This window comes from Hypanus sabinus, chromosome 17 (genome assembly GCF_030144855.1).
Source record: "Hypanus sabinus isolate sHypSab1 chromosome 17, sHypSab1.hap1, whole genome shotgun sequence".
NCBI lineage: Eukaryota > Metazoa > Chordata > Chondrichthyes > Myliobatiformes > Dasyatidae > Hypanus > Hypanus sabinus.
In genome coordinates, this window is record NC_082722.1 from 44,484,620 (window position 1) to 44,499,927 (window position 15,308).

Below are 15,308 nucleotides of genomic sequence, written 5' to 3' on the forward strand. Positions count from 1 at the left end.
TGTAAGTGAGACTGGATGATAGTCATTGAGGCAGTCTTCCTTGTTCTTCTCAGGCACCGGTACAATGATTGAAGTTTGTTTGATCAGGTGGGTACCTCAGATGGCTGAAGTGAGAGGTTAAAGATCTCACTGAACACTCCAGCCAGTAGGTTGGCACAGGTCTTTAGTACTTAGCCAGGTACCCCGTTTGGGCCTAAAGAACATCCAGATGTATGCATCTTTGCTGTCCAGATGTTTTGAGGTTGAGTGAAGAACCAATGAGTTGGCACCATCTGTGGACCTCTTTCATCACTGATGTCTCAAAATAGTGGATGTAAGTGAGACTGGATGATAGTCATTGAGGCAGTCTTCCTTGTTCTTCTCAGGCACCGGTACAATGATTGAAGTTTGTTTGATCAGGTGGGTACCTCAGATGGCTGAAGTGAGAGGTTAAAGATCTCACTGAACACTCCAGCCAGTAGGTCGGCACAGGTCTTTAGTACTTAGCCAGGTACCCCGTTTGGGCCAGATGCTTTTCACCCTCCTGAAGGATCCTTGCACATGGGCGTGAACTCACAGGACGATCGGGGGCTGTGGGGGTTCATGATAGTTCCTCCGTGTTTTGCCAGTCTAAGTGAACATAAAAGCTCATCTGGAAGCAAAACCTGGTTGTCACCTGTGTGGCTTGATTTTACTTTATTAGAGGTGATAGCATTCAAGCCCTGCCACAAATGTTAAGCATCCTCTGTTGATTCAAGTTTAGTCTGAAATTGTCACTTCACCTTTGAGATCGCTTTCTGCAGATCATACCTGGACCTCTTGTAACTTTCTTGATCACCAGACTTGATCATCTCTGAACTGGTCTTCAGCATATTGTGGATCTCATGGTTCATCCAAGGCATCTGGTTGGGGAAACACTGAATGATTTTGTCGAGACACACTCATCTACAACTGTTTCTAGAAAGTCCGTGAAAACCATAGTGTATTCATTCAGAACCACAGATGAGTCCTTGAATGTGGCCCATTCCACCGACTCGAAGCAAACCCATAGATACTCGTCTGCCTCCCACTACCATCTCTTTGTTGTAATCTCTGGAGCCTTGCCTCAGCTTGTATGCAGGCAGGGGAAGGACAGCCAGGTGATCGGATTTCCAGAAATGCAGTCCGGGCATGTAATGGTAGGTTTCCCTTATCTTACTGTAACAGTGATCTAGTGGGATGAAACCTCTGGTGCTACAGGTTTTATGCTGGTGGTGATTTGGCAGGGATTTCTTCAAACAAGGCTGGTTGAAGTTCCCGGCCAAGATTTGAAGTGCACCAGGATGGATTGTTTCTTGTTTGGAGACAGCATCATGCAGTATCTCAAGCACTTGATTATAGTCACCTGCTGGTGGTATCTAAACTCTGGTGAAGATCACAGATGAGAACTCCCGAGGTAAGTAGAATGGATGGTGTTTGATTGTTAGATTTTCAAGGTCAAGGGAACATAAGTTCAACAAAACCGCCACATCAGAGCACCACCGAGTTTATTATGAAACACACACCTTTGCCTTTTCCAAGTCAGCTGTCTGGTACATTCTGTGAATCGAGAAGCCTTTGGGTCTGATTGCCACATCTGGCTTACTGGATGTAAGCCACGTCTCAGTTAAGCATAGAACACAACAATCTCCCATTTCCCTTCGAAACAGTAATCTTGCCTTCAGGTCCTCAATTGGTGGTTAAGAGTTTCTTCTGTGTTGTATCACTCCACAAGTGCTGCAATATGACATAAAAGTGGAAGAATTAAAATGGAATTTCCATCAATGATGGAAGAACACTTCAGGAACTTTTTCCATCTAACTAAATATTTTGGCACCTGCAGTGACATTGACTTTTATTTATTTATTGACATATGTCATGGAGTAGGCTCTTCCAGCCCTTGGAGCCACACCACCCAGCAATCCCCTGATGTAGTCCTTGCCAAGATACAGGACAATTTACAAAGATCAATTAACCTACCGACCAGTTCGTCTTTAGTAAGTGGGAGGAAACCAGAGCACCCAGAGGAAACCCACACGATCATGTGGAGAACATACAAACTCCTTACAGGCAATGGTGAGAATTGAACCTGGTCATCCTTACTGTAAGGCATAGTGCTAACCACTACCTCCCCCCATCTACTAATGATACTTAGGCAAAGGGAATTATTGCACTGTCAGTGACGTCTAGATCACCAATAACTTAATTGGTGAGAGAACTCCATAAACTGACTCTTAAACCAAACTCCTATCTTTCTATTCCCTAAGCAGGTTTTGTTGGCAGTCATTTTAACTCATCACTATAGAAGCATTAAAAAAATTACTTCTTTTGAGATTTGCATTCATGTATTGAATATCTATTTGTATTACAGTGGTCAAGTCCAAATGCCCCTCTTTTGTAGGGATTACTGGAATTATCCTGCAGGAAATGAAACATATATTCAAGATTATCACTGTGGAAAATAAGCTTAAAGGTAATGTTACAAATCCTATGTCTTTACATAAAAGGTTTTGTACTGTCCTCTGAGCGATAGCACAATATTGAGATAAGAATAAAATGCTTTGGTGAATTACCTACTAAACTACTACATGCTTCCTTTTTTATTTTCCCAACTTTATCCATTTTATGTTTCTGACCAATTCCAAGTTTAAAATGCATTTATTTGCTATGGATACTCTTACAAAACTTGCGGGATTATAATTTGTTCTGTTCCTTTGAACTTCTCCTTGTATTGTAGTATTTAATCAAACCAGCCAGAAACCCCAATCCCACGGAGTTGTCATAATCAAAATTGTTTTAATGTAGAAAACCTCATTGAAGTGAGAGAACTCCAGACTAGCCACTTTAGCTTTGACATGGTTTTCAGCTTCCCCTTGCCTTATGGCTTTAAAAGTGATTTAGGTTTTTTTGATTAAAATTAACTTCAAAGTAATATTTGTATTGTTAGCCTTTGGTAATGTCCATTTACATATTACCTTCAAAGTAGCATACATTCCTGAAGAACATTAACAGAAAGAGGAAAATAATGCTGAGCCATACAGAGTTATCAATGTAATTGATCATAATTTTGGTCAGAGATGTAGATTTTAAGGAACACCTTAAAAACAAGGAAAAGAGGTAGAAGAGAAAAGAAAAAGAAAAGAGAAAAGGGAAAAGATGTTGAAGAGATTTAGAGAGGGAAAGAATTTTAGGGACTATTGTGCAGACAGCTGAAGCATAGCTACAAGTGGTGGAGTGGTTTAATTCATGGATGAGTAAGAAATCAGAATTACAGAAGGCAGTTATCTTAGCAAAATACAAGACTGGAACAAGATACAAAAATTAGGAAGAGGACATAGGAGGGATATGGAAACAAGTACAGTCGGCCCTCCTTATCCATGGATTCCACATGCGAGAATTCAACCAACCGTGATTTGTGAAAACCCGGAAGTGCTCTTCCAGCACTTCTTGTTCCAGCATGTACAGACTTTATTCTCTTGTCATTATTCCCTAAACAATGCAGTGTAACCACCATTTTATATAGCATTTACATTGTATTAAGTATTATAAGTAATCTAGAGATGATTTAAAGTATACGGGAAGATGTGCGTGGGTTATTGTGCATCGGGATCGAAAAAATCGGAAGTGCTCTTACTAAGTAAGTCGGAACAGGTACATCCGGTATTATTTAACGTCAGTTAGTCAAACGCTTGTCTTAGTATATAATATATATTTTACCTTTCTATGCATATAAAACGTATGTTTTATACATACGTATATTAAGAACGTATGTTTCAGCGCTGGACTCGGGAAGTTCCCGTGTTCGATCTAGTGACAGATCACTATGGAATGTGCTCTCCACCGTGCCAGGTTGATGTGGAGGATCAAAAACCCAAAACCCAATAATTAAACCACTGCGTTGCTTGGTAATAATTGTAGCTTTTATTGGGGCAGAGCCTTTCTCACTTTATCCTTTAAAATTGTTCCAATTGTTGACCGACGTAACCTAACACTTTTACAATGACCGATGGCGTTTCACCTCTTTCCAATCGCTTTATTATTTCCACTTGATTTTCAAACATGATAGTGATTATTTTTGTGAACAGAAACACTGCAGATTCAGAGCTCTGGCTCTAATGTGGTCCTAATGTCCACGGCACTGAGACCGGTTAAATAAGGTCTGGAGTTCCGCTGGGTCCTAAGGTCTACTGGATTGAGACAGGTTGCATAAGGGACTTGAGCATCCGCAAATTTTGGTATCCGCGAGGGGTCCCGTAACCAATCCCTTGCAGATAAGGAGGGCCGACTGTGTGAGAAGATTAAGGTGAAGGTTTGCTGAACCAGGAAACTTGACTATCAGCAAACAGAAAGATGATGGCCGAAATAGGACACTGCAATTTAGGAGATGGCATGAAGTTTTGTTCTAACATATAATCTATCGGAATTTGAACGAGAAGGCTGCCTAGAAGTGCTTTGAAATAGATAAAGATAAAGTTAATAAAGATATAGAGGAGGAGGATGATCTGGGCAGGACACTGTTGGAAACTGGAAATAATTTGAAAGGTGTGTAGCTTGGGTGGTTGATGATTGGGTTGAGTTGTTCTCCAATCATGGCAAATTACTTGCAAATGTATCGACACTCTGCGAGGAGAGATCACCAGTGCACTGTTGATTTTGGTGTGTCCTCCAAATGCTTGGCCTTTAGATACTTTTCAATCAGCTGATTGGTCATCATTTTAGAAACTCAATTGTGGGGAGGAAATCTCATCACTGAGGCTGCGGGGCAAACTCCATGCATTGTGATCTGGATTTTTGCCCACATTGGCTTATAAATAGGATTGGGCTCTACATGTTTGTTTTCATGGTTTGTTTCACCTTGAACATTCATGGAGGAAGAAGAGTTGCTCCTGTGTGGAGGCTTGCCTGCAGGCAATGTTCTCCCAGCTAAGCATCAGTGAAAGTCATGGTGCAAGTGAACACACGGCATTGAAGAAAATTTCTAGGAGTGTGGTTTTCCATGAACAATCCTGTAAACAAACATGTAGACCTGAATTCTATTTATGAACCAATGTGGGCAAAATGAATAATATTTTAAATTTGATTTCACATTATAATGTACTCTGTTTTTTATCCTCTCTCCACCCCTCCCTCAAACATCTTGCAACCATAGTAATTCCAAAGCAAAATAACATTTTCAGTGTGGAAATCGATGGATTTGTCTCCTATATCTACGGCAATATGTTTCAACTGAGATCAAGTGAACGCTCTGTGAAGAAGTTTAAAGGAAAAGGAAGCATAGACCTTTAAGTCAAAGGAAGAATCACTGGTGCACTTTATCGACTGCAGCATTGACCTCTTGATTCAGCATTGCAAGGAACAGTGGAACCCTGTATGTTTGGCTCAACCAGCATCAACATGATGCAATTCAGATGTTTAAAACCTTGTATAACAATCTGTCAGATCATTGCTTTTAAATACTGGGCAATGAAAGGATTTTCCAGAACGTTAGATATGTGTGTTCTCATTTGTAATCCTTATAAACTATGAATGAATACACATAATTTTCTTTTAAATCTGGTAATTTTATCACAACATTCAACAGCAAAATTTATTAGTTCAATGGGTAATTTGCGTTTAGGTATTTGTGGCAAATATATTTGTCACGGTGCACTTCACAATGAAGAAGAAATGTATCTTGGACCAATAAAGCAATCATTAAGAGTGTGACCATAAACTTGGTTAGAGTTATGTGTTTTAAAGAGGAGGTTTTTAACATGGAAATTGAAATAGCTGTAGAATATGGATGCACTTGAGGATGGCAAGTTTGAAGACAGGGAATCTGTGTGTTCAGAGAGGGATATGACCCAGAGGATAAAGTATAAGGAGGAATTTAAACAGTTTAAAATTGACAGAATGATCTATGAAGAGATTGAACATCAGGGTAGGTAAAATGATAGACAGTGGAACTGGTTCAGGTTAGAATGTGGAAAAAAACAGTTTTTGATAGATTACAGTAATAGAATAGAGACTGCAAGAGGAACAGTAGAGCAAATTTGAAAGTGACACCTGTAGCTGGTTATCTCAGCATCTGATGGGGAATGTTACAGAGATAAGGTCTTTGTGATGGAGATGATAGAAAATCTGGTTTACTGTGTCAAGGAGAATATTGAGACCGAGAATGGTGGAGTTCAGCCATAAATGTGACTTGAAATCCTACTTAATGGAAAGAAACTCAATGTTTGTCACTGTTGCTGAATACATTGTGACTTATGATTCATTTTAATGATGCAATACTCAGGGGAAGTAATTTTACCAAAAAACAAATTAATTTGACATTTTTCTGCAATAGATACATCATTAGAAAAAGAGTGTTACAATAATGAAAAGTCCTGCTTTCACAGTCTTGCAACAGATTGACTATTTGATGAAAACATTCACTACCTCAGAGCAAGGGGAAGTTTCTGAGCTAGTTCATTTGCCATAATTGCACAAGGATTATAATTGTACAAGTCTGAGAGAAGTAGACAGTCAAATTGAGCACTAAAATCATAGTAGTTTATAAAGAAAGACTTTAAAAAGAATTGAAGATAACTTACTATTGAAATTACATGAAATGCTGCTGAGTGAAAATGCATATTTCACAGTAAGGACATTCTAATGTTTGATAATTGATCATATTGCAGCAGAGTGAAAGTATGAAGCAGAAGCAGGTTTATTATCACTGTCTTGTATGACATGGAATTTGTTGTTTTGCAGCAACAGTACAGTGGAAATATTTTTTTAAAAGTATTATAAATTACAAAATAAATATTGTCAAAAAAAAAAGGAATAACCCAGCAGATTTCTTGGACTGTTCTGAGATCTGATGACAAAATTCCCCATTACCTAGAAGCAGTTCATATATTTATGGTCTGTTAAGCACTTGGATTTTCCCCTGGATTTCACAAGTGAAATCCAAATGAACTAGAGTACTGAATAAAAATGTCTTCAAATTGTCATCATTTGACATTCCAGAAAATGAATCTAAAAGTTGGATAATTTCATCATTTAAGGTTGCTCATGTGGAATATAATGTATTTAAAAACTGCCAGCTGATTTTAAGAAAACTTAACCCATTGCCTGGTAATTTTTAAATACCTCTAATTGGGTACTGAAAACATGTTTTTGGCAAATATAAATAATATGTATTTAGGAGCACTGAATAAAGAAGAGGATTTTTTTAAGAATGGAAATTGCATTGCCTGGGAGGCCTAAGATGCACTTGTGGGAAATAGACAGAATACTGAGGGGCGGTGGTGTGAAGCAGATCCCCAACCTTGCCAATTACTAACAGGTCTGCCAACTAATACAAGTTGCTTCTATCTCAGCAAAAGATCATGGAATTGTAAGGTGCTGGTTGTCTCTTTTCCACACGCTGATTCGAATTCTGAGGAGAAAGGAACATAATGAAAGCTGACAAGATCCTTAAGTCCCTTGTTCAGACTTCTGCTTCACATGAATGGTAGTGTGAGCAAAGCAGGTAGAGTTAATGTTAGAGCATTTCTGTCCTAGCTATGCTCAATCTATATAAATATTTGGCTGAAGGGTCAAAACATCACATTTCCAAGTTTGCTGAGATAATAAACAAAGGGGATAGAATATAATATGCAAAAATATGAGATGATCCATTTAGGTAAACGGGTAGAGCATTGAATAGTATGAAGCTAGGTCATGTTCATGTTCAAAGGGACTTTGGTGATCAATTCACTGATGACCAACATACAAGTACAGCAACAATTTGGACAAACTTTATGTTATCCATTATAAAGAGCATATGAATACAAGAACTAAAAAGGGCTTATTGTAATTGCAAAGGCTTTGCTGAAACCTCACATGGAGTATTGGGTATAATTTTGGCATGGATTCACTGGAATAGTTCTAGGGATGGCAAGGGTCTCATATAAGGAGAGATTGAATGGACTGTGACTATCCAGAGTTTAGAGAAATCAGAAGGGGAGCGAGCCATATTAATTTCTTGAAAACCATGTCAGGCTAAATTCAGGGAGAGTATTTGCTGCAACTGACCGTTGTGCAGAGTTGACAATAAGATGCAAGCCAATGAGGACTGAGATGAAGCAGTTCTGCACTCGGGAGAAGGTAAGTCCAGAGGGATGTGAGTACATTCTAATCAGAAATCAATCGAAGGATCAGATGGCTAAGTTTGTATTCTTACCACTCCAGTACCAGCCCCTCCCCCACCCATTCTTTTATGGATATTTGCTGAAGTTATTAGAGGTAATTACAATGCTTGTGGTCACAGAACCTAGGATTAGAGGTTGACATTTGACAAAGATGACGTAACAGTTACTTTGTGGGAATCAAATGCTTTGCTTCCTTATATAATTAGGGTTGGGAGTGCTGTTGAGTGCTGGCAAATGAGTGCTTGACAGCTATTCCAAGCATGCATTCTCACTAGGGTTACCAGCATTGCGTGAAAATTGTGATCCTTTTAAAAATTTACACACTCCCCTTTCAAATTTTTTATAGCAACGCGTAAAAAATGCTGGAGGAATTCCACAGGCCAGGCAGCATTAATGGAAAAAGAGTACAGTTGACGTTTCTGGCCAATGTCCCTCAAGACTGGGGAAAAGATGAGGAGTCAGAGTAAGAAGGTGGGGTAGGGGAGGAAGAACCACAAGGTGATAGGTGAAGCTGGGTGAGGGGGATGCGAAGTAAAGAGCTGGGAAGTTGGTGAAAGAGATGCTGGGCTGGAGAAGGGGGAATCTGATAGGAGCAGACAAGGCCATGGAAGCAAGAAAAGGGGGAGGAACACCAGAGGGAGGTGATAGACCAGTAATGAGATAAGGTGAGAGGGAGAAACGGGAATGGGGAATGGTGAAGGAGGAGGGGGAATGGGCATTACTGAAAGTTTGAGAAATTTATGTTCATGCCATCAGGTTGGAGGCTACCCAGACAGAATATAAAGTGTTGCTCCTCCACCCTGAGTGTGGCCTCATCAACAGTAGAGGAGGCCATGGATTGATGTATGAAAAGAATTAAAATAGTTGGCCACTGGGAAATCTCACTTTTCCTGGCAGACAAAGCATAAGTGCTTGGCAAAATGGTCTTCCAATCTAGATTTTCTAGAGTCATTTTGAGGTATAGCACAGAAATAGGTTCTTCAGCTCACAGAGCCCATGCTGATCATTATCTGCCCATTTACAGTGGTCCTACATAAATCCAATCTTCACGTTCTCCTCAGCTCTCCCAGATTATACCATTTCCTTGACACAAAGGACAATATACAGTGGCCAATTAACCTACATACCTACACATTTATGACGTTAGATGAATCTGGAGTGCCTAGAGGAAACCCATGTAGTCCCTTGGAAAATGTGTGAACTCCGTGCAGACGGAACCCAAGGATCTTTGGCACTGTGAGGCAGTAACTCTACCAACTGCACCACTGTGTCACCCTGAACTGCTCAGCGTTTGCCTCTGAAACAACCTCAACTAATGCATGTTCACTGCCTATTTTTCCTGATGGCATTCCATTTGTCTTCCAACAGCCTTTTTATGGATTGACGTAAAGGAAGTTTATTTCCAGCCTTAACATTAAAGTTTCTATACAACATATGCATAATCTGGCCAAATCTATAGTTTACAGTAATCATTCTGGATTTAATGTTTTTGTAATGACTTGTACTAGTCAATTTTTTGATTAGAATTAAAGTGGTTATTTCTTCTTCCTGTATGCAGTAATGTTTCTACATTAAAGACCAATTTTCATGGTATTTGGCAATCTTATTTCTTTTTATTTTTAAATATACAGTAAAATGTATCAATTACTGTTCAGTTATATAACATCTCATAAATAATCTTGTCATACATACTTTGAGAACATTGCCCCTTTAATTGTCCCAAGTTTTTTTTTGTTTCAGTTTCTGTTTTCCGGTCATTGCTGTGACAGTTAAGATGAGATCATATACATTGTTTTTACTTCTGCAAAATGGCCTTCAAGTTAAGAGGAAAAATGAATTGTTTGCTGAGTGACCTGATGATATTTTACATTCTCATTCTCTCTTTAGTGGGTAAGTGGATATCTCCAGTTAAATACAGTTAATGAGGAACTGCAAGCAAATTTTACAGCAAAGGACTTGTACATTAGGTTTGGAACCTTCTCCGTAAAGGCTGTCGAGTTACACTGCTAAACTTCCTGATTATTTTAATTTGAAAGGAAAAATCTACATTCTTGTATGCTCCAATACCAAATCACCATCGACGTTTGTTCTGTGAGTGAAAGGGAAGGGAAGGGGAGAAGACTTTGATTAACCCTTTGTGAGTGAAAGGGAAGGGAAGGGGAGAAGACTTTGATTAACCCTTTGAGGTGCAGTCAGATTTGTTTCAGTTTTTTGTTAGTCCAAGTCTATACAAAGGTTGGCAATCTGTGGGACTGGATGAGAAGCTTGCAATGTTTTGTTTCAGTTTCTGTTTTTTTATAGGTCCATTCTGGCAGTTTTAGGTACAGCCCATACTTCTCATTGCTGCACCTTCTGCCTGGGTACTCGATTCTTGGTTGCACCTTTACCTTGTGAACTGTCCGAGTTACAAATAATCTTCAGTAACAGGACCCTACCATAACCGGAGGAAAATCTGCATTATGGATTAATGTGTTTTTTTTCTATTCTGTTGGTATCACTGGCAAGAAGAGCATTTATTACACATCTCTTATTGTCCTTGAGAAGGTGGTATTATGTGTATACATAGTAAAGAACTTCAGTTTCCAGTGTGCAATGCAGGAGGTTCGCCCCAGAACCAGAAGTGACATTGATGAGCTGGTGGCACACACTCAGGTCCAGCAGAAGCCATCCTGTAGATAAATATGTGTCTTACCCGTGCTAAGTTTGTCAAGAACAAGCATAACATGGTAATAGAAGCACGATCCGAACCCATGTCTTAATTATGTCCCAACCACAGAATGACTGTTGTATGAGGATACAGTGCGTGTTGATAAGGCTGCAGAAATACGATAAGAAGATGACCTGCACAGCAGGAAAATACATGTTTGCTGCTGATGTGCTGTCTTGAGCAGTCAACAAGAAAGAAAAGAGTGACCAAGAGATTAATGCTGATACAGAGGCCTATGTCGACATGACTGTAGTCTCCATTCCATTATCTCCCCATAGAACAGGTGAGATTAGGACAGCAGCAGGAACAAAAGAAACAATGAAAGTACTTAAAGAGACAGTACAGAAAAGATGGCCAGCAAATAAAAATGGCTGTCCAATGTGTATTCAGGATTATTGAACTGTCAGTAATGGAATGTAAAGGGGGTTTCTTCTTTTTTCTTTGTTACTGTTGGGAAAGGGTTTCTTTTTGTTAACTAGCAGGAATGCTATGCTAATTTACTGATACCGAGAATGGTATTCCTTTGTAAACCAAATGGGGATTAATGTTCTTTCTTCTGAGTCTGTAAGCTTTTGTTGACGGGCTTTTGGGCAGATCGGCGCGAGGAGGTCGAGAGAGAGGACGCAATGCTCTAAGCTGGGCGAGGATCGGACCCCAAAGGGGGGTCCGAGGCCGGGAGATTCTCCGAGGAGGGGGGGGGATGAAGCGAGATGTGCTTGGTTGACCACTCGGAGGGTCCTGAACTGTTTGGAGAGTCCGAGGAGTTCGGAGGGGATCGAATGGTGGCCAGAAGACTTCAGTAATTGAGCTCCAACGGCTGTGCACGAAGTGGTTTGGACTTTGGGGCCTTTTCTTTAATTTTCTCTTCATATATACTGTATCGTTATTAATCACTTAGTTATAGTAACCTTTATAAATTGTACTCATTTAATCGCATATGGTGTACTGTCTGTTTTTGGGTGAGGCGGGGACATCACACAGCATCCACACCAGCTGATTACCCAGTTTGGCGGGGCCGAAGGCTGCTCCCCCTAGACGAAATGAGCTGAGCGAGCCTGAGGCGACCCAGGGGGTTACATTGTGGGGTGCTCGTCCGGGGTTGATTTCTGTGGAAGCTGTGTGATCACCCTCTTTAAATTGTGTCTGCGGCGAAGAGCTGGTGTGCCTTTGTGGGTGTGTGATTGCTGGTTATCGCTGCGTGTGTGTTGGGTGGGGTGGCTGCTGTTGGTAGCCCGGAGGTCGTTGTTCGAGTTCCAACTAGTGCTGACGAAATGGTGATGGGACCATGGGTTGTCCGTACTGTTTGGAGAGTGAGGAGTGACAGGTTGGGATGTTTCAGCAGTGGTGAGTTCCGCCCGGTTATTGGAATAATGTCCAGCCCTAAAGGGGCGGAAGCGTGGGCGGAGCGGACCCCTCAGTTGTTGGGTGAGTGGCAGTACTTGGCTGAGGAAAAGCGACAGGGACGGGCTGGTGACTTTGTTAGAACTGTCGGGCGCAATTACCTCGAAGTGACCGCTGCCAGTTCTGGGAAAGTGTGGGAAAATGCGTGTGGTTTGACTGGAAGTCAAATGCCGCAGCTGGGGGGCTTATTATATCTGTGGCAGGAGATTGGTGGGAAGTTTTTAGGGTATCCCTTTTTGCCTAGGGGGGCAGATAAATTGCTTGTGGTGCCAAGGGGATCTGTCAAGGGGATCAGTTGTTCCGTTGATTCGAGAGGTGTCGGGAAACTTAGAGGAGGCCCAGTGGGGGAACGGCTTGGGGTCTCTGGGGGAGCACGTTCCCAGCAATGTACCAAGGAACTCCCGAAAGGAGCAGACCCTATTCCTGAAGGCTTAGAGGGGCCACGCGTACAGGTGTTGTTATGGATGGATGGAAGTCAATTTAAAGCCATCCTCGGCACCGGGGCGCCGGTTAAGTTGCTGTACAGTTTGTTTCATAACCGTTATTGGAAGCATTTACCCTTGACAACATTGAGGACACTGGAGATTCGGGGTACCAGTGCCGGTGATTATCCAGACGACGGTTGTTGGTCAGTGAAAATGGAGTTCTTGGAGGCAAATGTGGAGGAGACTGAGGTTCATGAATCGTTAATGCTGATGTGTCCGGACACTGTTCAGACGGGCAGCGTTTCTGTTCTAGAGAGAACCAATATCCTGCTGGTGCGCTTGGGAGCCTGCCCGGAGGAGGCGGGTGAGCGCTGTTTGTTGGCATTGTCGATGCACCCAGAGTTTCGAGCTGCTTGTGCGGACGTGTGCAGCAGCATTGGGCCGATACCGAATTCAAACAAGAGCCAGTGGTGGTATGGCCTGGGGGAAGTATCTGAGGGTGAGACCCTCTTCGTGGACGCTGCGAAATACCACGAGGGAGAGGAGTTGACTGCTGAAGACACCTCGGAGAGAGAGAGGTTGCGGCGACTGGCCCCTACAGCCGTGGAAGACGTAGGCAGCGTGTGTGTGGATTATAGTGTGTTGAAGAGGCGCACTGTCAGTGACCAGAATATGGTCCTGAGGGCCAGAGAGGCGATGGCCTGTCTGAGTGGTGTGAAGTGGTTTAAGGTGCTGGATCTGAGGAGTGGATGTTGCCAGATCCCGATGAGTGGGGCCGACAAGGACAAGACGGCCGTTATAAATTCCCTAGGAGTCTTCGGTCCGAAAAGATGCCACAGGGTATATCTGGAGCCCTTGCAACCTTCCTGCGGGGCAGGTGGAAGACCATAGGGGAGTTTTGGTGTATGTGGATGATCTCTTGGTATTTGGATTTGCCTCAGGAGAATATGAAGTGAGGTCGTTGCAGGAGCAGCTGAGAACTACAGAGTTAAAGTGTTTTCTGGACACGTGCCAGGGCTGGCGAAGGTCGCAGCTCGTGAGTGACTGTCTCTACGGAATCAAGTTTGAAATGAAGACGGAGAGACTGGAGAAAGCGATCTGGAACCAGTCGGAAGATTTACAAGTTGGAGAGAATGAAGAAAGTTGTCTGACTGAGGGTAATAGCAAACTGAGAACCCGGAGAGGGGAGTTTGCGGAGGTGAAGAAATTACAGACGAGTCTCAGAAGAGAGAAGCGGAAGCTTGAAGGGAACCTGAAGATGACCATCGACAGTTCAAATGAAGTGCGAAACCTGAAAGTTGATCTGGAAGAAGTCATGAGGAAGAAAAAGCTGGAGAGAAGTGCAGTGAATACTGAACAGGAGGCTGAAGAGACTGCGGGAGCAGTGCAGGCCACATGTTTCCGTTTGGAGAAGATCAAACAGCAGCTACCGATCACAGGAATGAGGAAGAATACAGATTCCATGGATGATGTGCTGGATGTGTGATACATGCTGCCTTTTGCTGACTTTCCCTCGATTGAGGAAGAGACCTTTGGCCCTTCTCCCATTGAGTCAGGTGTAGTGGGGAGGGTTAGCTGTGTGCAGTGTGGGGCATGAGTGAGAGGTTGAGAGAGGAGTTGGTAGTGGGCCCAAGGTATTCCCAGTTGTGTCCAAGCCTGAAGGGTTTAGGTGAGGGGGTACAGAGGCCTCAGAAGGGTTAGGGAACTCCCAGATAGTTGGCCTAAGTAGCGCCTGAGGAACAGGGCGTGAGGGTTACTGTGTGGGGAGGAGATGTCACTGTTTGTGCTTGGATTACGGTGTGTTGGCAGGAAAGGTGGCGAGTTATTTAGTAGTCATGAGGACATGACTTATTTGGTGGAGGGAGAGTGTAAAGGGGGTTTCTTCTTTTTTCTTTGTTACTGTTGGGAAAGGGTTTCTTTTTGTTAACTAGCAGGAATGCTAATTTACTGATACCGAGAATGGTATTCCTTTGTAAACCAAATGGGGATTAATGTTCTTTCTTCTGAGTCTGTAAGCTTTTGTTGACGGGCTTTTGGGCAGATCGGCGCGAGGGGGTCGAGAGAGAGGACGCAATGCTCTAAGCTGGGCGAGGATCGGACCCCAAAGGGGGGTCCGAGGCCGGGAGATTCTCCGAGGAGGGGGGGGGATGAAGCTAGATGTGCTTGGTTGACCACTCGGAGGGTCCTGAGCTGTTTGGAGAGTCCGAGGAGTTCGGAGGGTCCTGAGCTGCGAGTCGAGGAGTTCGGAGGGGATCGAATGGTGGCCAGAAGACTTCAGAAATTGAGCTCCAATGGCTGTGCACGAAGTGGTTTGGACTTTGGGGCCTTTTCTTTAATTTTCTCTTCATATATACTGTATCGTTATTAATCACTTAGTTATAGTAACCTTTATAAATTGTACTCATTTAATCGCATATGGTGTACTGTCTGTTTTTGGGTGAGGCGGGGACATCACACAGCATCCACACCAGCTGATTACCCAGTTTGGCGGGGCCGAAGGCTGCTCCCCCTAGACGAGAACGAGCTGAGCGAGCCTGAGGCGACCCAGGGGGTTACAGGAAGATAAGGTCTTCAAAGGGAGCAGGTTTGTGAATCCAGTGTCACTGCACACGGAAATGC

The 15,308-nt window shown here is 42.5% G+C and overlaps 2 protein-coding genes across 2 annotated transcripts in view; both read left to right on the top strand.

The window, feature by feature from the left end:
- Positions 1-9,710, top strand: part of pop4 (POP4 homolog, ribonuclease P/MRP subunit) — a 32,110-nt gene extending 22,400 nt beyond the window's left edge. The window contains exons 6-7 of the mRNA XM_059992941.1: positions 2,369-2,470; positions 5,147-9,710. Of these exons, the coding sequence (XP_059848924.1) occupies positions 2,369-2,470; positions 5,147-5,283 (239 nt within the window). The 3' untranslated portion in view covers positions 5,284-9,710. The remainder of the gene's footprint in view (positions 1-2,368; positions 2,471-5,146) is intronic.
- Positions 9,711-9,964: 254 nt separating this feature from the next.
- Positions 9,965-15,308, top strand: part of LOC132406865 (nucleotide-binding oligomerization domain-containing protein 1-like) — a 54,748-nt gene continuing 49,404 nt past the window's right edge. Inside the window, exons 1-2 of the mRNA XM_059992942.1 lie at positions 9,965-10,046; positions 10,933-12,288. Of these exons, the coding sequence (XP_059848925.1) occupies positions 12,135-12,288 (154 nt within the window). The 5' untranslated portion in view covers positions 9,965-10,046; positions 10,933-12,134. The remainder of the gene's footprint in view (positions 10,047-10,932; positions 12,289-15,308) is intronic.